The 20,756-nt window shown below is 47.3% G+C and overlaps 1 protein-coding gene across 14 annotated transcripts in view; it reads right to left on the bottom strand.

Annotated features, from left to right (window-relative positions):
- Window positions 1-11,401: 11,401 nt before the first annotated feature.
- The window catches only part of MTMR3 (myotubularin related protein 3), a 151,927-nt gene continuing 142,572 nt past the window's right edge, over window positions 11,402-20,756 (bottom strand). For 8 of the 14 annotated variants that reach the window (XM_058690761.1, XM_058690763.1, XM_058690758.1 and 5 more), the window contains 4 exons: window positions 19,568-19,678; window positions 19,007-19,095; window positions 18,202-18,228; window positions 11,402-16,319 (listed from right to left, as the gene is read on the bottom strand). In XM_058690761.1, coding sequence (XP_058546744.1) covers window positions 16,148-16,319; window positions 18,202-18,228; window positions 19,007-19,095; window positions 19,568-19,678 — 399 coding nt within the window. In that variant the 3' untranslated portion in view covers window positions 11,402-16,147. The remainder of the gene's footprint in view (window positions 16,320-18,201; window positions 18,229-19,006; window positions 19,096-19,567; window positions 19,679-20,756) is intronic. The other 6 variants (XM_058690769.1, XM_058690772.1, XM_058690766.1 and 3 more) reach the window with 3 other exon arrangements.

The following is a 20,756-nucleotide window of genomic DNA, read 5'->3' as shown; positions in this document are numbered from 1 at the left end:
AAATAGATATTTACTGAAGTGAGCAAGGATTTGTAGCTGTTTGGAGCCTGAGTGGCAGATGAAACCAGCTTGGAGACTTCTTGGAGCACAAGTATGAGTTCCACCCCAGAGGCTGCTGCAGGGTGCCCAGGCTGCACACTGACCACCTCCACACTTGCAGAGCTGAGGGGATCGCAGGTAAGAGGTCCCTAATCACTGCGTGATTAGGCTTGTGAGAGAACATACTCTGACCAGAGGTATGGCCTTGGTGGAGGTTTCAGCTTCGAAAGCCAGGCCGGGATTACTCAGTTGCTCCTCCCTCCACCTCCTGAGGGACGCTGAGTTGTATTTAAGCAGTCCCACATCGCTACCTGTAACTGTGTATGCCAGAGTAACTCAGCCATGCCTCTACCTAAGCTATAAAGAACTAATTAACCACATTTAATAGCCCATAATTTGTTATTTCTGTATTCTATTCCCAAGGTTCCCTCCTAAGTTATTACCCAGGAAGAAACATAAAACTGCACATAAAACTGCATATTTCATGGAAACGAAGTGAGCTCTTTTTTTTTATCTCCCTATGATTTAAATCAGTGGGTCTTCCTAGTTGGAAATGAGGTTCATTCCACAGATGGGAAAGGATGCCACTCCCTGTTTCCCATCATTATGATGCGGACATATAGACAGGACTGGCTACATGATCTGTGGGACCAGGTACAAAATGATGATGTGGGCCCCTCATTAAATTCGGTAGGAATTTCAGGACTGTAATGGAAGATGGTTAAAGCAGGGGCAGGGCCCTTCTGAGGATGGGGAGGCAGAGGCTGCTCACACAGAGTAGGTTGAGTGCTGGGGGGTGGGGGTGGGCCTCTGCCAGAAGAAGCTCAGCCACAAGAGCAACTCCTTCCCGACAGAACCTCAGTAGAGAAGAAGTGTCAGGAAAGAGCAGGTAAAAGCACACGGCAGCCAGAGGGCCACTTCTGTGAGAGTAAGTGGTGTGGCCAAGGACAGCATTCTCTTGGTCATGATATGCTTGGGGTTTGGATGTCAGTCATGATCTGCTTGGGGTTTGGATGTCAGAGGGACCAAGGATCAGAAAAGAATCAGGGTGCCTTAGGACATCAGAAGATATCGACAGACAACACTGGGATTGAGGGGGCATGAAGAGGGTGAGTTTCTAGGCATGGAATTCTCCCTGTTTTCATTGAATCAACCAAAATTTTTTTAACTGAAATGGAATGTATCAAATTTAGATGAATGATTCCTTCCCTCTAAACTTGCTTCTCCCTTTTCTCCTCTTGGTAAATGATCTGCCTGGGTAGATCACTGGTCACCCAATCAAGGCAGAAACAAAGATTCGTCTTTGATTCCTCCTTTATCTCAACACTACTCACTGAGTCCCGTCAATTCTACTTGCATTGTCCCTCTTGAGCCCACACATCCACTTTTCTCCATATCCACTAACGCCATCATCTTTTCTGGCCATGACTATGGCAACAGCCTTTTAACTGGATTGGCTTTTGAATCATGCTGACTAGAGCTTAAGTCCTCATTCTGCCACATATTAACTAGGTGATCTTGGATAGGGCTCTTCAGCTTTATGAGCCTCTGCTTTCTCATCTGAACAATGGGGATAATACCTATTTTAAAGGGTTGTTGTCAAAACTAGATGAAATGATGGAAGTGGCTTAGCACAAAGGATGTGTGAATCAGCATCTTCCCTCTGTTTCTCTCCTCATCCTTCAGGCCTTAGTTTAAACATTACTCCCTTAAAGCCCCCTCTCTTGACATGCTGCAGACTCAGTGCAGGTTCCCAGCAGTGCAAACTGCTCTGCAACATTCAGCACACTTATCTGTCTTCTTTCAACAGTCCTTTCCATCAGGACAAGGATCCTGGATTTTTCTGCCACATGATGCTCTTCATCTACCTTGCTAGCACTGCTCACCTTGCCATGTCATTCCCATGCAGACCTGCCCTGCCATATTCAGTGGGCAGCCTCAGCCAGGATCAGTGCCCCACCTGCCTCAGTGGCTCCTGCCCTGCTGCACCTGATAGGCAGTCTTGACCAGGACTGGTGCCCCACCCCCATAAAGTGGCTACAACCCTGCCCCACCCAGTGGGTAGCCTCAGCCAGACCAGCACCCCTCCAGAGCAGCTCCTGCTGGAAGTGGAAGGGCAACACCACTCACCAGTACACTCACAACAATTGCAGCCAGCCACACTGGAGGCTAGTCCTGCACACCAGCATAACCTGCAGTAGCCACAGCTGGGCATCGCAGCCCAGCCCAGCCCTGCCCATTAACACACTTGCAATCATAACAGCCCAGCCACTACAGAAGGGCACATGCAGCCGACACAGCACAGCTTCGTAATGCCTCGTTCTAGTAACTAGGGGGTTTGCACTTCTGGGCCCCACAGACAACTTCTACATAAGGCCACTCTTTTAAGACCAAGAAATGTAGTTGATTTACCTAATACATAGAAACAAACACAGAGAATCAGGCAAAATACAGGGATATGTTCCAAATGAAAGAACAAAACAAAACTTCAGAAAAAGAACTAAATGAAGATAAGCAGTCTACCTGATAGAGTTCAAAGCAGTGGTCATAAAGATACTCATTGAACTTGGGAGAAGAATGGATGAACACAGTGAGAACTTCAATGAAGAGAAAATATTTTTAAAAAATCAGAGCTGAAGAATGTGATAACTGAGGGGTGCCTGGGTGGCTCCGTCAGTTGAGCATCCAATGTCAGTTCAGGTCATGATCTCATGGTTTGTGATTTCAAGCCCTGCTTTGGATCCTCTGTCCCCCTTGCTCTTTGCCCCTCCCCTGCTTGCACTCTTTCTGTCTCAAAAATAAACATTAAAAAAAATTTTTTTTAAATATGATAACAGAAGTGGAAAGAGGGAATCTTAGATAATGCAGAAGAACGGATTGGCAATATGGAAGATAGGGTAGTAGAAATCATCCAAGTTCAACAGCCAAAAGAAAAAAGACTTAAAAAATGAGGCTAATTTAAGGGACCAAAGAGACAACATCAAGCATAACAACATTCACATTATAGGGGTCCCAGAAGAGAGGGAAAGGGGCAGAACATTTATTTGAAAAAATAATAGCTAAAAACTTCCCTAACCTGAGGAAAGAAACAGACATCCAGGTCCAGGAAGCACAGAGCTGTGAACCCAAAGAAGATGAACCCACAGAGGTTTACAACAAGACAAGTAATGATTAAAATGTCCAAAACTAAAGATACAGATTGAATCTTAACAGCAGCAAGAGGAAAGCAACTAGTTATATACAAAGGAATACCCAAAAGACTATCAGCTGATTTTTCAGCACAAATTCTGCAGGCTAGAAGGCAGTAACCAGATATATTCAAAAGTGCTAAAAGGGGGCACCTGGATGACTCAGTTGGTTAAGCCTCTGACTTCGGCTTAGGTCATGATCTCCTGGCTCATGAATTTGAGCCCTGCGTCAGGTTCTCTGCTGTCAACACAGAGCACACTTTGTATCCTCTGTCCCCCTCTCTCTACCCACACCCCCTGCTCGCTCTCTCTCAAAAACAAAAAAAATTACAAATATTTGGGGGAGAGGGGCAGTGCCTGAGTGGCTTAGTCAATTAAGCATCCAACTTTGGCTCAGGTCATGATCTCACAATTCTTGAGTTCGAGCCCCGCATTGGGCCCTGTGCTGACAGCTCAGAGCCTGGAGCCTGCTTCAGATTCTGTGTCTCCCTCTCTCTGCCCCTGACCCCGCTCATGCTCACTCTCTCTTTCTCTCTCTCTCTCACTCTCAAAAATGAATAAACATTTTTTTTAAATCTTAAAAAAAAACAAACAAACCCAAAGCCTATCTATATGCTGCCTATCTGAGACTCATTTCAAACCTAAAGACACAAACTGAAAATGAAGGGATGGAAAACTACAAAATAGGCTTTAAATCAAAGACTGTAAGAAAAGACAAAGAAGGGCTTTACATAATGATAAGGGGATCAATTCAGCAAGAGGATATAACAATTGTAAATACCAACGCACCCAACCTAGGAGTGCCTAAATATATAAGGCAAATATTAAGACATAAAGGGAGAAATTGATGGTAAATACAATAATGGGGGACTTTGACACCTGACATACCTCAATAGATAACTCAGACAGAAAATCAGTAAGGCCCAGAAAGGCATAGATGGAGTAGGTAGGAGGGACTCTCAGGACAGGGAGAGCTACAGAAATGCAGAACAAGGCTAAGGGTACCATGGAGGAAAGGGTGCCAGAAGACTCCTTTGAAGTTTGTTCCTACTCAGAGGAGTGTACTTCCCCTCTAAGGGCAAGAGTTCTGCCTGCCCAAGGCCATGGTCAGGAGTTTTATAGGCATGGGGTCCACTCCTCCACCTGTCAGACATGCTGCCTGACCCCACTTCTCTGCTCTCCATGGGGTACAGGGCCAGCTCTGCATGCATAGAGGGACGGCCAGGCAAGGCAGCGTATGGCAAAATACTGCCTTAGGGGCAGGGGAGACACCACAAACTGGCCAGGGAGTCACCTCTGCTGCCTCTTCTTTTCCAGGATAGGCATACATTTGGAGGTTTGTGTTTGGGAAATTCAGGAATCACCCACTGCACATCCAGACACCAGCCTGAATGCAGGGAAGGCGGCCAGAGCCCTGAAGGCGAGGGGCCAGCCAGCACTACTTGACCACTCACCCAGCCCTCACCTGTCGTGGGAGTGAGGTTGTCCATCTCTGAAAGACTCCCAGAAGCCCAGGGAAGAGTTCCCACCCTAGCCAGAAATCCTGTCCCTGGCAACACTCCAAACCATAGTGGCTGAATATGAAGTGTTTCGTGTTGAGGACCCCCTGGCTGGAGATGGCCAGGAGTCTCTACCACCTGTGGAAACACCTGACATATTTCTCTCCTCTCTCTGGTTTGGCAGAGGAGACATGCCATTGCCTTGGAGCAGGGCAGTCTGCATGGAAAACAAACAGGATTCCTGCCTCCTCCAACTTTGGACTACACTGGAAAGCTGGTAAGGTGTGGAGAGTCAGTCAGAGTAGACGTTCAATGCGAGCTGCAGGGCAGCTACAATTTGTAAGACATGATCTGTTTCCTCACAGAACAACAGCCTTGTGGGTTGGTTGAACAAACATCCCACAGATGAGAAATTAAAGCAGGGTAGGGTGGTCAAGGCCACTCTCTAAATAAGCAATTAAGGGGGCTACAACACAGGTCTCACCATCCCCGGATCAGGGCAGCCTAGGGCTGCACACACACAGACACTAAGCTCTAGCTTCTTCAGGCTAAGAGTTGTCTCGACCCCTGAGTTGTCGGTGTCTGCTGCCAGTGATCTTAAATGCAGATTTGTCTTTGTGCTAGAGGTAGAAGTCTTAGAGTTGAGTGAGGGAGCTCCTCCTCAGAAATTTAGTAAATTTTAGTGAGTAGCTAATTCCTTCTTGCAACATGTACTCCTTTGTGCATAATGTAATACAGTTCTGGGTTTTGGAAATACATAGTCCTGGTGTAATAGTACTAGTACTTTAAAGGTCCCTTTGGAATTGCTCCTAAGCCTTCTTTACTCTGATTTAGGCCTTTTATCCTACACATGGCCTCTTACCGTTCTTCCCACTTCATCCTCCTAGCTCTCACTCCCAGCTGGCCCTAAGGAGAGACTGGGTAGGGCAGTAGTTGGGAGTGTGGCCTCTGGAGGCAGAGGGCCCAGTCTCAAACCATAGTTCTGCTGCTTATTTGTTGTGTGACTTTGGGCCAGGGCCTTCACAATGCTGGCTCGTTTGCCTTACTTTCTAATGAGGATATAATAGTACTGACTTCACCAAGTTGATAGAATTACATGTGTCCATCCAAGTACTTAAACAGTGACTGACCCATAATAAAACCTTAACTATTTTCATTTTGTTCAGTTCTCTGTTCAGAAACCTCAAATAGTTATAGAATGGAGACCAGTGTTTAACCTGAAATAGACTTTCTTGGCCTATTTAAATGGTATTTCCTCACTTACTAATCCATGCACTCCAGCTCACTCAGTTCCCCAAACCTGCCCTCCTGTCTTGGCTCCTGCTGACCCAATATTGCCATCAGTTGAAATCACTGCTGCCCCTCAAGGGCAGGCTCTCTGGTCAGACATGTCGATGGGCTTTTTTCTTCCTTTGAGCCATATTTAAGTAGTCAATATCCAGCTTCCTCCAGTTGTAGAGGAAATCAAAAGTCCTCAGACATGAAAAATATTCTCCAAACAACTGACCATTTAAAAAATTACTTTCCATTTAGACATTGTTAAATCACAAAAATTCAACTGAGTAACTTTAAAGATCAAATTGGCATGATTCAATGACTCATGAGTTAGGCAGCATCCCATCCAGCAATAGAAAGGAGCTCTGAAGGGCCATACAAAATGCAAAGTTTTTAAAAGGCAGAAATGGGGGTGGGGAAAGGGGAATTATTAGTGAAGAATGCATTGTTCCAGGAAGGTAGCCTATCTAACAGGAACGGAAGGGGTCTATCAAGTGGTTTATCTCACTAGTGCCGACTAGGTACCATGATGACTGGTTAAAGGTTATACCTCAGGAGTTGAAGGTGCGGTTGGGTTAGTTATTAAGCTGTGATTTGCTAACATGGGGCTTAGCACAAGTGACTCCACTTGGGGCCAGTTGTCTCTTTTTAAACATCTCTCTGCTTAACACCCTCCACCCAGCATAGTCCATCTCTCCCATCTCGTGCTTAGGATTGTAAGAGGTCAGAAACTTCTGACACTAATACAACACAATGGTGCTGAAGTACGATTTAAGTTTTAAAGCCTAGAATTTCATAAAGTTACAAAGGTATTGATGGAAACTGCTCAAAGATTGCAGTCATTGGCAGATGAGGATCTGAGAGGCCCATTAACACATGAAGAGCTTCATGGAACCAATTAGGTACTTCATGGGTATGGCTAGAGGATCAGAGAGCTAACAGATTAAGAGAGGCCGTAAGCAAAACTGAGGAGGCCCTTGACTAACTTTTCAAAACTGACTGCCCTGTGGGAATGGTGTCTGTTTTATTATGCAGTCATATAAAGTTTAGGAAGGAGGGGCGCCTGGGTGGCGCAGTTGGTTAAGTGTCCGACTTCAACCAGGTCACCATCTCGCGGTCCGTGAGTTCGAGCCCCGCGTCAGGCTCTGGGCTGATGGCTCAGAGCCTGGAGCCTGTTTCCGATTCTGTGTCTCCCTCTCTCTCTGCCCCTCCCCCGTTCATGCTCTGTCTCTCTCTGTCCCAAAAATAAATTAAAAAATAATAATAATAATAATAAAGTTTAGGAAGGAAATATACATAAAATGATTCTAAGAATTAGCCCGTAATTGCAATTGCACTTTGTTAAGAGATACTAGTTTTAAAAAATTTAAAAAAAAAAAAAAAAAAAAAAAAAAAAAGGGGCGCCTGGGTGGCGCAGTCGGTTAAGCGTCTGACTTCAGCCAGGTCACGATCTCGCGGTCAGTGAGTTCGAGCCCCGCGTCAGGCTCTGGGCTGATGGCTCGGAGCCTGGAGCCTGTTTCCGATTCTGTCTCCCTCTCTCTCTGCCCCTCCCCCGTTCATGCTCTGTCTCTCTCTGTCCCAAAAATAAATAAAACACGTTGAAAAAAAAATTTAAAAAAAAAAAAAAAAAAAAAAAAAAAAAAAAAAAAAAAAGAGAGATACTAGTTTTAGTAGTTTCGTTTTGCAGTTAGTTCCAGTCAAACCTTTTTCACTATATATGCAACTCTGGTCTCCACTTTAAGTAGGTTGACTCAAAGGGGATTTTTCAGTTCTTTTTGGATAATAAGCACCTTTTAACTTATTTTTATCTGCCTCATCTTCCCTAACAGACGGCACACTCCTAGGGCAAACAGTGCTGAGACAAACAGAAATGCCATGTCATCATCTCATGGGACAGTGGGGGCGGATATGTGTGAGTCACCAGTGAAGCCTGTGCAGACCCATAACCCTCAATTATTTGTTAAATGAAGGAGTCCTGGTGTATCCAGAGCTGTTGAAAGCAAAGACCCTCAGTGAGGGTCCCCAGCAATGAGGGGTGACTAGATGACCTCAGATCCCAGGCTGTTGCCCTCAGGTCCATCCAGGTTTTTCAGGCATTGGCCGTGATCTCCAAAAATCTGGAGTGCTTGCAGGACAGGACTGGGTGGAGGACACAAGAATGACAAGGATGATCAAGGATGCTCAGGTAAGGAGAGGCAGAGGCCCCAGCTGGCCTCCTCCCCTCAAGCTGTTAAAGCGGCTCTCGGTGCTCTGGTTCATTCCTGCTTGGTATGGTTCAGAATTTTTTAAGAGTGAGCTTCATAACCAGACTGAATGATGGAGCTTTTCCCAGTCCAAGGGAGGGTGTCTGGAAAGAGGTTAACCTCCTCCTTGGGAGCGGAGGAGGGAAGGACAGATTGGCACCAATGTTCACCCCAGCTCCAGGCACTGACTGCTCTGTAAGGAACCACCAAACCTAGCAGTGGAAAAGAGCAAGGTCAGGTGCTGCAAGGCCTTTCCGTTCAGCCCTCCTTTCACTGACCAGATTGGGTTAGCAGAGCCCTTAGGCCCGAGACAGTCCTGAAGTTAATGCCTCAGAACTGCATGGGGATGGGTGGAGGGCAGTGTACATGTGAGGCATGGCCTTGAACACATCTCTGGTGGGAACACCTGATGTGCTAGCAGTTTCTTCAAGCTCCTGGGAACATGGCCTTTGCTGCATCCCTGGCAGACTCATAGGGAGCTGTGGTTAATAAAGTGTCTCCATTTTAAATACCTTGATTTGTAAGTCTCCAAGGAAGCATGCATGAAAGGAGGGCAGAGAACTGTACCTCAGGAATACCAATATTTAGGAAGCAGGGAGAGGACTGTCAGGAAAAGCCCCTGAAGGCCAATTGAAGAGGTATAAGAGTCAGCAGAAGGTTTATTAAGGTTACCCTGTTGTAAAGTGCTTTGAGAAGGAATGCTTTGGGGCAGGGTCTGGGGTGTATGGCTAGTACTTGGGGACATCTGAGAACAGTGTTAGAGGGGCAATAGGAGCTTCTGAGCTGGTTGATCAAGTCAGATGAAAAATCATACCCTTTAGGTGCCAAAGGAGGGAGGTCACGTCCCAAAGGCTGACAGGGAGGGACCTCAAGAGTGGGAGCTGCCCCCAGTCAAGAATGTATGCTAGTGGGTACCACCTTCTGGGTGACTTGAAAGAACCTGCAGTTCTAGGGACTGACCTTCCAAATGGCAACAAAGTACAACAGGGGAACCATTTACAACTAACACTCATCTATTTTAACTTGCGTGACAAAGCCTTAATATGTTCGGCTACCTTGGGCTCCATTAGCATTGGAGATGGCAGGGAGGATCATATGAATGCAAGGTCTTCACTTCCTTTTCCAACCACAGACTCTAGGATCTTCATGGTGGCTCTCTTGCTAGACAGAGCACACAGCCTGGGCCCAGGCCTCTGCCTCAGACATCTACGCTACAGAGGTAAGGGCCACCTGGCTCTGCCTCCCCTGTTCCTCAGCCTGGAGAGTGGGTCTACATCTTGCAGTTCGGTGTGTAATCTGGCACCTCAGCAAAGTGAGGCCACCTCAGTCTCCACAGGGCACAGGAGTTCTTAGCTGCCACCTCCTCAAACCCAACAAGCAGTTTCTTTCTGACCCCCTTTCATTGCTTTTATATAATTTTAAAGCATCAGTACACCTGCAGACCCGCCTCCATTAAAAAAATTTTAATCCTTTAATAAAGTACATACATGAACTTAAAAGTCTTTGAGTAGTGATACATTTGTAATTTATTGTAAAACTCAGATCAGAATGCTTCAAAGTCAAAATTCTATCTCTGTAAGGTGGAGGACATGAGGTGGGGCTCTAGTTTTCTAGTTTTAACTGTCTTCTAGTTTTAAGATACGGTAAAATAGAATGTCTGCCAGCTGCCAAAAGCCAGAGACAGAAATGCCATCTCATCTCATGAACAGTGGGGAGGGGAACATTTACTTAACACCCACCTTCAACCTCCTCTTCTGGCAAGTGCTCTGCTCTAGATGAGGAAATGCTCAGTTCCTCACCCACCCACCGGCGTCTCAGCTGGTGCTGCGGGCCTGGGATTCCAAACCCAGGTTCTCTCCACCAAACTAGTGGTTTTGAAACTGGCTCTTGTGGCTGTGCTTCAGGGGATCCCTGAAAACACTTCAAAGATCATATTAAATATTAAAAATCATCTCTAATATGTACACCCAACGATAAAACACATTAGCTTAGACTGCCTGAGACCTCACAATAAGGTGTCTGTAGCTGCCTCTGTGTAGGCTTCTCATAGGTCAGCGATGCAGAGGGTGCTAGCCTGGTACCTGGATCACCATGCCCAGCTGCAACTCAATGCTAGTGGCTCTCACTGTAGAATAACTTGAGTGCTTATTTATAATCGTTGGGTGTTTCTTACTAATCTATGGAGGATAAGGATTGAAAGCAGGTATTGAATATTCTCCCCTATTAATCCTTTTTTTCAAGCATCTACTTCACTTTTGTCAATAACCAGAGATTGCAGGCAAGCTGTGACTATTACCATTTGCAGCCACTTACCTATTTACAGTAGGATTTTTTTCCTGTATCCTACAAATTCAGAAATAAATTGGAGGCTGAGACCGTTCACAACTAACCCATTTGCAGTAGTAAAAAGGCACCCCTCCTCCATCCCACTAATTTAAGACAATGTCACTACTTAGTTCAGGCTACCATTATATATTTGGAAGGTTAAAAACAAAAGCAATGATTATAATACCAAAACCTTTTAATTTTGGTTAGGAGGGAGTAGAAGGCTCCCAGTTTTAAGCCTTTTGGTATCAACTACTAAGCTCTTCTGTGAGATTTTTGGCTTGGCTAGCTCAAAGATAAGCAGGTTAAAATAGCTATCTAAGGCTGTCTTCTGGAAGCCCAAGAGCACTGGAAGGTGGTGGAGGTGGAGTCAGGCAAGGTTTCCTATTCAGATTTTGTTAATTCATTGACAACCTTAAGTCTTTACCACTCCCTGAGGGTCACTTTCCCTCAATGAAAAAACCAGGACTTTGAATTAAATCGATCACTTTCAGACTTTTATTTTAAGCACCAAAACCTTTCTTCAAATCATATCTTACTTGTAAGTCTAATACTTGAATGGGCCTGGGGGCTCCCTCCCCACAAAACAGCGCAAAAACCACAAAACTACATGATCTATAAGGCCCCTTCCACCTGTAAATGTCAGGATTTCAAGTCCCTTACCTCCAAAACACAAACGCTGACCCCTGCTGTCCCTTCCTGGCCAGGCCCCTCCCTCCTCTCCTGGACCAACTAAGGGGCCTAGTTGACTCATCCCCAGCACCTAATACACTGGTCATAGCACTGACTAGAGAACCACAGTGGCAGCCGGAATCCAGGGGCTGAACAACCGTTTGTGGGTGAAAATGACAAATTTATTTCGTTTACATGGTCACTGAGGCTACAGCAAAATCAACACTGTTACAATAGGCAAGCACTACTGTCTGCAGCAACACACAGCACATTTCTTAAACAGCATCCGAGCCTCACAGGTTACGTTTGCATAAAAAATCAGGAAGCAGTTAAAGGGCCATTTTAAATGCCAATGTAAAACAAATTTCACTGGAAATACAATTAAATGCAACTGCCAGGAGCACTGTAAGAAAAGGTGACCCAAATTGGGCGGGAGAGAAAAGACCGGAAGTGGTAAATAAAATACAATAGCAAAAACCTTGTGATTCCTGTTGGGGGCTGGGAGGGTCCTTCTCCTCATGCCTCTGAACGTGGGCCTAGCTTAGAAGAGGCCTGTTCCACCGGGGAGGCAGCTGGTACCTGTGCAAAATGTGCAGATGGTGAACTGCATACAGAGGAGAGGAACAAAGTGTCAGTGTGGTTATGTGCTGGGGACAGCGGACCTTGTGTTTTAAGAATCAAAGGCTTAGGAGGGTCACCTCTTACAGCTAGAAGCGTCTCAAACATTCTAGGCCGGCCCTCACGATACCTTGTCAGTAACCTCAACTTAGGACAAATGTTCTTAGAAAATGTGACTAGAAATTAAATCCTAGGATTCCTGCCATGTCACTCAAAACTGCAAACGGAGAGTCAGTCACTGCTCCACAACCTAGGGCTCATTTTCAACTGCTGTTAGCCTATCCTCACCAAATTCAATTGGATACAGGTGCAGCCCGTGGGTCAGATCACTTGAACGGGCACTAGCTAAATGAATTCCTGCAACAGCACCTTCAAATCCGCCCTCATGCTTAAAAGATCAGTAGAGGTCAGGGCTAGAGTTAACAACTTCAGCAAACACGGAATCTCCCAGCCTCATGCACAGCAGCTAAAGTCTATCAGCCATTTCAATAGCCTGTAATCTTATTCTAGGGTGTACCCTCGATTCCCATTTCAGCATTTTTTAATAGCTGGATATTCTTTAACAGGTCTTCTGGCACCATTTTGTTCATTGTCTGTCAAATCTGCCACAGCTTTTTAAGTCTTAGAATATACTTTGCTAACATAGAAATGAATAGTGAACATAATAGCAAAGTAAAGAAAAATTTTTCTGTACATCCTCACTAGAAAATCCCAGTGGATTAAGGCAGCCCTATCACTTTGTACTGAGATTAAGGCCAGAGTCTGGAAAGAGGGGGAAAACCGAGAAAATGCCAGGATAAGAAAGTTCGGAGGAGGACATCCTGGCAGCTCAAGATCACTGTTTAGTCCCCCATTGCTTCACACCAAATTCCTCCATGTGGGGGCCTCAGAAAGCCAGCCTTGCCCTTGGAAAACCACCTCTGTCAGCACCTGGCCATCTCCCACGTCACTTCCTTGCCTGAGATGCACACTGTGCAGGTCTTCTCAGCACGCTGACTCTTCATCTTCCCACCCCCAGCAGCTCCACATCTATGGGCCCCTGACAGCCTTGCTAGGTTCTGCTAGTGTTTTAACTGGCAGAGGGCTGAACCCTTAGAGATTAGAAACAGGAGCTGTGTGTGGACAGACATTGGCTAGGACACACTCATTTTTACAGTCTGAATATGGCCCTCCCGATAGCAGCTGAAGTGGCACCTTCTCCTTCCAGAGAGCAGGCTAATTCTCAAACACCCGCTGGATGACACTCTCAGCTTTCAGACTAGTATCATTTGAGCTGTTTATATACTTTGTGTTCATGTACTTTAGGCAGAGAATACATCCAGAAAGTGACCCTGGAAAGCCTGCCCCAGAGTGGAGGCCCTCAGGGAGGCCCAGAGCTGGGCACTAATCATACCCACCTTCCCTAGGGAGGAACTGCTTACTGTAGCTCTCCCACAGACCTGTGGGATGGGAAGAATGCCCCGTGGTGATGCAGGAGAAAGAAAATCCACCTCTGTGAAGAGCAAGAACTAGTCAAGAAGGGACTAGATGCTAGGGTCTTGCTTGGCGGGTTGCAGATCTAAAGAGAAGTTCAGCCCTCTCTACGGAGGGAGGAAGGGGACCTACAGTAGGCACATAATCCAGTCACATCCGTTTCAGCTTCTGCCCCCCAAGGGCTCTCTGCTCTCCCATATGCTCTCATCCAAGAACAGACAGAAGCATTTCCAGCCACCTCCCCCTGCCCCAAGTCTTCCACACTCCACTGCATGCAGGGCTCTGTGCTTAACCACTGCTGCAGGTGCAGCTGGTGCTCCCCGGGTGTGGTGGGGTTAAGGAGCCAGAGCACAGGCTGCCCTGCGATCCATCAGTCATCAGCAGTGACAGTGGAGGGAGGGGCGCACGTGGGGAGAGGAGCCTAGAGACCAGAGGTAGTTTTATTTACTATTGATGCTCAGTTCTCCAGATGAGAAAGAACCCCTGGTGTTAAGATGCCCAACTGCTTTGCCTTCTTAGTTTTGGAGATGTTAGGGACAAAACCATCAAGGAAATGCATTTCAGTGCTTGGGCATTGTGCTGCGGCTCCTTGCAAAGGTCCAGAGTAGAACAGAAACCTGTAGTTTTCCTTCGCCAAAGTTCAGTTTCCCGGCAGCACCTCCGATTGCTGCTGTTTAAGAAGGAAAAGGGATGAAGAGGGAATAAATCACAGGGCAAAGAATTGGAACGTGTTAGCAAATGCTACCATGCGGAACACTAAACTTTATTCACTTTATTTATATATTTAACAGTTCTAAAGTATTTACTTCTTGCTTTGACAAAAAAATGAAAAATATAGGAGCGCTGACTGACTCCTCTTTAGGAGAAAAGGGTTATATGTACAGCTACGGAGAGTTACGGTTCCTCCTTTACATACAAAGAAAAATATTAATAAAAAAGTGCTTCATTGATCGAAAAGGGCTAAGAGCTGCAAGCATTTATTCACACTGTACATCAGACCCAAGAAACCCGTATCATAACCTCTTGGCACCTGTCACTAGAACTGCACAATCTCAATTAGACTGACTTCTCCCTACCTGCAAGGCCAGACCACACAGAGTGCGGAGAAGAACTACACCCTGTTTCACTGAATTCAAACTCCGAGCGAGCAACCTGCTGCAACTGGGAAGTCAGGGACGTGCTCAGATGCTCTTGGCTTTGCCTGGACTGACAGCTCCAAGGAAGGCTCTGGGCCACGTCTTAACCACACAGAGGCACACACAGGAGCCACCTTCCTGAGACAACTTCCCTTGGCCAGGGAATTGCTTCCAGAGGGTAATAGAGTTCCCTGGCCTCACCCCCACCCACTCACCACAATCCGCCATTACCACTTAGCAGCTTTTAGCAGAGCCAAGCATGGCCCCTCCTTGAGAGGGAGGGCAGGCACAAAACATGGATGCCAAGATTACAAAGCACAAACCTATAAACTCCTCTCCACCCTTCCCCACACTCACCTCTACCACAAATATTCTTGATTTAAGGCTCTTTTTGGACCACATCAAAGCTTACTGAGGAAAGGTACCCCAAATCTCCTACAGGCTGTGTCACTTCTCTAAAGAACCCTGCAGAGTCACCAAGTGGCCCCTCACTGCTGGCCAGCAGCACAGGAACAGGGCAGGGGGACTGCTAGGGCCTTCCCACTGCCCCAGGAAGGGAAGGAGAAGGAAGGCTGATTGTATGGGACATACTCCCTTTTCCAGATGCTTGCATTCTGAAAAGCTGATTCTACCCCTTAAGGAGGAGATCCATGATTTGTTTGGTTTGGGAATGGGAAATTTTTGGAACCCTGAGTCTGGATTTCCCTGTGCTGGTCAAGGAAAAGAGATTGTTTTGGGGGACCAGGCCCCGGCAGGGGCTTCTAGGTGCACCCGGGCTCAGGGAAGGCTTTGGCCTTGGCCATGGCAGCAGGACCACTGCACTCTGGCCAGTCTGTACTCCTATGCCTGAGGGTGGGAAGCACTACACAGCCTGGCTGAGGGAGGCATACTCATGACAGCGAAGGGAACCCTAAACCATCTGGGTCGAGTTAAAAACAGAATCCCATGAGAGAGAGAACAATGCTGGCCACCCCGATTCCCAGGCCCTCTCGCTTGCCTCAGGACAACAAACACCTTCCTTCCCCAAAGCGAGGCTCAGAAGGGTTACGTTTTATTATGTGCCCCTCCCTCCAAATGCCAATCCCATTTATCTGTGAGGTGGAACTGGCCCGGCTCCTGTGAGGAGGCAGAGGGCACTTGGGACAGTCTGTTAGGAAGATGCTTCAGCCTCCTCAGCAGCACAGGTTTTTCCAATCAGCTCCGATGTGACAATGGCACAAGGAATGGTCACAAACAACAGCCCAGCTTTCTTCCCCACTAGCTCAGGCCTCCACTCCTGACTCTGACCAGCCTCTCTCCGTCCTGAGGAACCAAGCCAACCCTCAGCATCATGGGACAACAGGTGGCTCAACAGTCACAGAGGGCTGGCAACCTCTGGTCTTCCATTTAAAAAAAAAAAAAAAAAAAAAATTTTTTTTTTTTTTTTTTTTTTTTTTTTAAGACAACCAGCAGACTTTCTTTCTTGGAAGCAGAGGAAGGATGGAAAAGGGAGAGGGAAAAAAACAAAACAGGAAATAAAAATCAATCTACAGTCCAGTGGTACATCCCAAATTTCTGTCACTCTGCACAGGTGGTTCCATGCCCCCATTCCAAAGTGCACGGGCCTCTCGGTCTGCCCAGGCTGTGGGCCTGTCAGAGGAACAGCAGCTTGGCCTCTGCCTGCCCCAGGTCACTGAGCTTCAGTTTGAAGTGGCAGCAATGGGCTTATCCAGTTCAAGGTCAATGCTGGAGCTTGTGGGATGTAGGCTGCTATAGCAAGACTTGCACACTCGACTGGGTTCAAAGAGCTGCTGGCTGGGAACTGGAACCTTCTGATTACAACAACTGGAGCAGAACACATTCCCACAATTCCTTGAGAAGAAGAAACAAAACAATGTTAGTTTCAGTAGCAGATATGGTGTAGGGAAACCAACTTCAGAAGACAGGACTTTGTTGTACGTCCTTCGGATGTGCTAGAGACTCCTCCAACAATGAACTGTTCATTTGTCTAGCCCAGGAACAAGCCAAGCAGAGAGGGGGGGATCCCTACCTAGCATAGTCGCACACCACTGTGACTTTAGGGCCAAGGACAGTTGGCTGCCTCACCATTATGGCTCAAGATTACCAGGTGCACAGGAAGATGTTCAAGAGAGATCCATGAGAACAAAAGGGCCCAGGGCAGGAGTAGCTGCTAGCTCACTGGGTAAGTTCTGGCCCAGAAAACCCACTTGGCCACACCCACCTGGGCAATGGCCTTTGTGTAACTTGTGGTCACAGAGAGGCCAGAGTCCAATGGAACTACCTCCGAGCCCCTCAGAGGATACAAACTACCAAGCCCAGCCGGGGAGTGAGGAGCCTTGCCCAACGGGCTACTCCTCCAGAGGCTCGGAGGCAGAGTCATGGAGAATAGACTATTGTCACCAAGGACTGCCCTGCTGCCAGCATGCAAAGCCAGAAGACAAGCAACCAGTGACGCATGCTCAGGGTGAAAGGACAAGAGCACAGATGAACACACGTGCACAAACACCCCCCTTATTAGATAGGTGTCAGTCAATTATGGCTCACTCCCCTGCCTCCGTGCATCTCCAGGGAATATCAGAGCTCCACCCAAAGGCCTGACTGTACCCAGGCCCCTCTCTCCTCCTCCACTTGAAAGCCCAGCTCTGATGTGCCTGTGCAGCACAGGTGCACATCCAAACAGCTACCCTTCACAGCTAAGAGGAAAGGGACTGGCAGAGGATGAGTTTCTGCCCACCTTACAACCCCACTCTGCTAGGAACTTAAGTACAAATCAATCTCAATAAAACCAAGAACGGGAGACTTCAAGGAGCCTTAAGTCGCCCACCAAAGACTTGGGGAAAACAGCTGAAGGGAAATCCTCCTCCTCCTCAGCCAGCATCACTCACTACCTTTTCATTTATGCTCCTCAGAATGCAAACCCACTGCTGGATTAAGGACCACCTGGACACAGAGGAGAAAATACTAAATACCCTTTGCAGACCAAAAACAAAAAACCACAAAAGGAGAAGGCTATACATGGGGCAATGGAAGGACAGAGAACCAAAACAAACACACACAACTTCATCTTCTAGAACACAGTAAGCACTCACGTTTCTGAAAAACATGAGTCAGCAAGAACCTGTGGTTACACAAAAAAACTACCTAAATTTATTTCTGAACATCTACATTTATTTATCATACCTGTTGGTGTTCATCCTGACATGAATTTCATCAGTTAAGCTTTTCTATCTGGTTTCTTTCAGGGGATCCTAACAGACCCTAAGTGGAACCTCCCACTAAAGCCTTCCATGCTAAAACAGTTCTCTGGGAAGACCACCTCTGTTCAGTCTCACTCTCTTTTTTAAAAACAGAAGCAGCAATGCTGTCTGCCTTGGAGGTCATGAAGCATCATTCTAGCATTCCACTCAATGACTAACCCAAAGGAAATAGCTCTGAAAGCCCAACTGGCTACTCCACAAGACCAGCCCCAGCTGAGGCACTGCTTCTCAGTCACAAGCAAGATGGCTCGGTTGACCTGTGTGGGCAGAAAGAGAGTGCATGACTGCAGCCTGACTTGGCCCTCATAGTCTCCTCAGTCAGCTGCTTTGGATTCCCCCCAATCCCACCTGTCTGCCTGCACTCCCAGCCCCCGGCTTTATCCCAATGAGTGCAGAGAGGGGGAAATGGCAGTGTTAGTGTGGAGAAGTTATTGTAGATGTGTAGACATCACAGACAGGTTGTTGTAAATGCTCACCACGTTTGATCAACACGTTCAGTGTCCCTGCAAGGAGGGGAGAGAGAGCTCAGAGAAGCCAACCAAAGTCATTCGGGCTTGGGGCACAGGGTGGAGAGATACACAGTCCTAGAAGCATCATTTCTAGACAAAGAAGTGGTTCCATTTTCTACCTGGGTTCACTTATGTGGGTGAACTATGTCAGGATTCAGATAAACATCCTATCCCAAGAACACTGAACATCCTCCAGTCAGCTACCACCCCAGTTGGGGCAAAACATCCCTAGCAACTAACTACCCCAACCAAGAAGAAAGAAAGAAAGTCAGGAGCCTTAAGGATTAAACACTGTGTCCTCAGCTGTCCCCACTAGTCCCCACAGCTAGGTCTCATCACTACTGGCACAAGGAAAACAAGTTTGGGGTCAGGGAGCAAGGTAAGAAGTAGGCAAATGAAGTTCCCTGCCCACAGCAGGAAAAGTGTTTTTGCCAATAGCAACCATGTTGAATAGGAAGAAATTGTATTCTAGGAATAAGAAATGGTAGTTTGGGTGGTGGCTGTTGCTCTGCTAATCCAGGAAGCAAAGCAAAAGGGGACATCATTTGCACATTTCAAAATTTTATCATGATCACTCTGAACTGGAAATAAGACCCCAAATGCAAACACCAATCTCAGAGGCACAAAAGACGAGCTGGAGTCCTGTAGACCCCAGGGTCTGCCTCAGATGAACACTGCCAGCCAGATCCCTGCACCTCTCCAAGCTGCAGGCACTGAGGGCCAAAATGTAGCCTCCACACCCTGGCCCACCCACCACACCCCCCAACGGCACCTGCAGTGGTGCTTCCTGCTGGCGAGCCAGAAGGCGCTGTCGCACGCGTAGCAGTGGGCAGCCAGGTGGTCAGGGAGCCAACGGGTCATCTGTAAAACAGATGGGGCCAGGTTAGTGACGGGAGATGGGCCATCCAGCTGGAGCCGGCAAGAGCCATGCTGGGGGCAGCAAGAGTCACAAGAACCATACTGGCTCTGGTGGCACCAGCCCAGCAGGTCTGATGTCAGCAGTACAAGAAAGGCGTCCAAATCGTTTCCCTAGAGGGGACTCCAAACTCCCCTGAGATAAAGTATCAGGCAGCAGCAAACACCCTGGGTCACTATGAGAGCTGGCAAGGCTCCAGTCCACAGAGGCAATGAGAGAGGACCACCTTGCTGAGTCTCCCTGGCTCAGAAATTCTAGGCTTGATGGAGATTCACAGGCGCTGAGATTCACAGAGGCTCAAGGCTAAGCGTGCTATGAGGTCGTTCCTTGGCCAGGGGCATGGGACAGGGATAGGGGTGGAGAAAAACCATAAAACAGTTGCATGGACGGCACTCAGAACAGGGGCTGAGCCTGTACCTCCGTGTCCTGTTTATCCACCTGCTCCCAGCTGGCTTCAGAGAAAATCTCTGTGCTGCAGCGAGACAAACAGTTCTGATCCAGATTGCTTTCCGAGTCGGGGATTGAAGTCTGTTGGCAAACAAACACAGCTGAACAGAATGAACCTGGCTCCTCCCAGAAGAAGAAAAGGCTTGGAAAAGAAGGGAGCACCGGGGACTTCGGGTGGGCCTGAGTGTTAGGGCTGCCAGATCTGTGGTGCATCAGCCACCAAGAAATGGGTTGAGCAGGTGCAGAGACAGGCCTGAACTCAGGTGGAAGACAGATACACAGATCTAAGGCTGTGTGCAGTGACTCTGCAGTGCACAGATGGGCCCTGGGTTCCAGGAAGTGAGTGGGGCAGAAGTGACCAGGATGGAGTGTGAACTCTGTGAGCTGCTCCAGTGAGTCTGTTAATCCAACCCTGCCACTTACATCTACGTGTTGAAACTGAGTGCTTTGGGCATGTCCTCCTTTCTCTGAAGGACTCTTTGGGAAAATGAGAAATCATCATTAGTATGAAGGAAAAACGGAGAAGTCTGTTTAAACTGAAAGTCATTGGATGAGCCCGCCTTTAATGTACGCTGACTGCTTCAGAGCCAGGCTCACGCATGTATGTGAACACAAGTCAGACCCAGCAAGTAAGGAGAGCACCTCCCTGAGAACCTCCCCTCACAGAGCCCCACTTCCAGTCACCAGGCCTCATCAGTGCTAACTCCTGGACAGTGCCAACACCAATACTTCTCCCCATTTCTACTTGCCATCCATCACCTGCCAGAAGGCAGGTAGAAATATCTGTTAAACGAAACCTTCACAGCTACAGCCCATGTCTGGGGTAGGGGCGTGGTTTGGGGGGAGGCTCCCAGTTTACTAGCTACTGGGGTGTTTAGAACAGGCACTACAATTTGACAGGAATATCTGCTATTGCCATACTAATGTCATCCTACCCAAGAGTTCGTGTCCTTTCTTACAACATGATCCTCTCTCCAAAGAGATCTGACCAACCACATAGTGCTAACTCTCTTATTCTGTCTAAACAGGACACCCGTGGAAAGTTAAGAAAGGCGGGAAAGAACAGGCAGACTGCCGTTCACATGGCTGAGGCTGATCTCTAGCCTCTCAACAGGACTACTCTGCACCTTTCCAATTCTTTAGGAAATCTGTACTAATC

The sequence above is a fragment of the Neofelis nebulosa genome, chromosome 11, assembly GCF_028018385.1.
Source record: "Neofelis nebulosa isolate mNeoNeb1 chromosome 11, mNeoNeb1.pri, whole genome shotgun sequence".
In the NCBI taxonomy this organism is placed as follows: Eukaryota; Metazoa; Chordata; class Mammalia; order Carnivora; family Felidae; genus Neofelis; species Neofelis nebulosa.
Note: the sequence above shows the minus strand (reverse complement) of the source record. Positions and strands in the feature narration are given on the sequence as shown.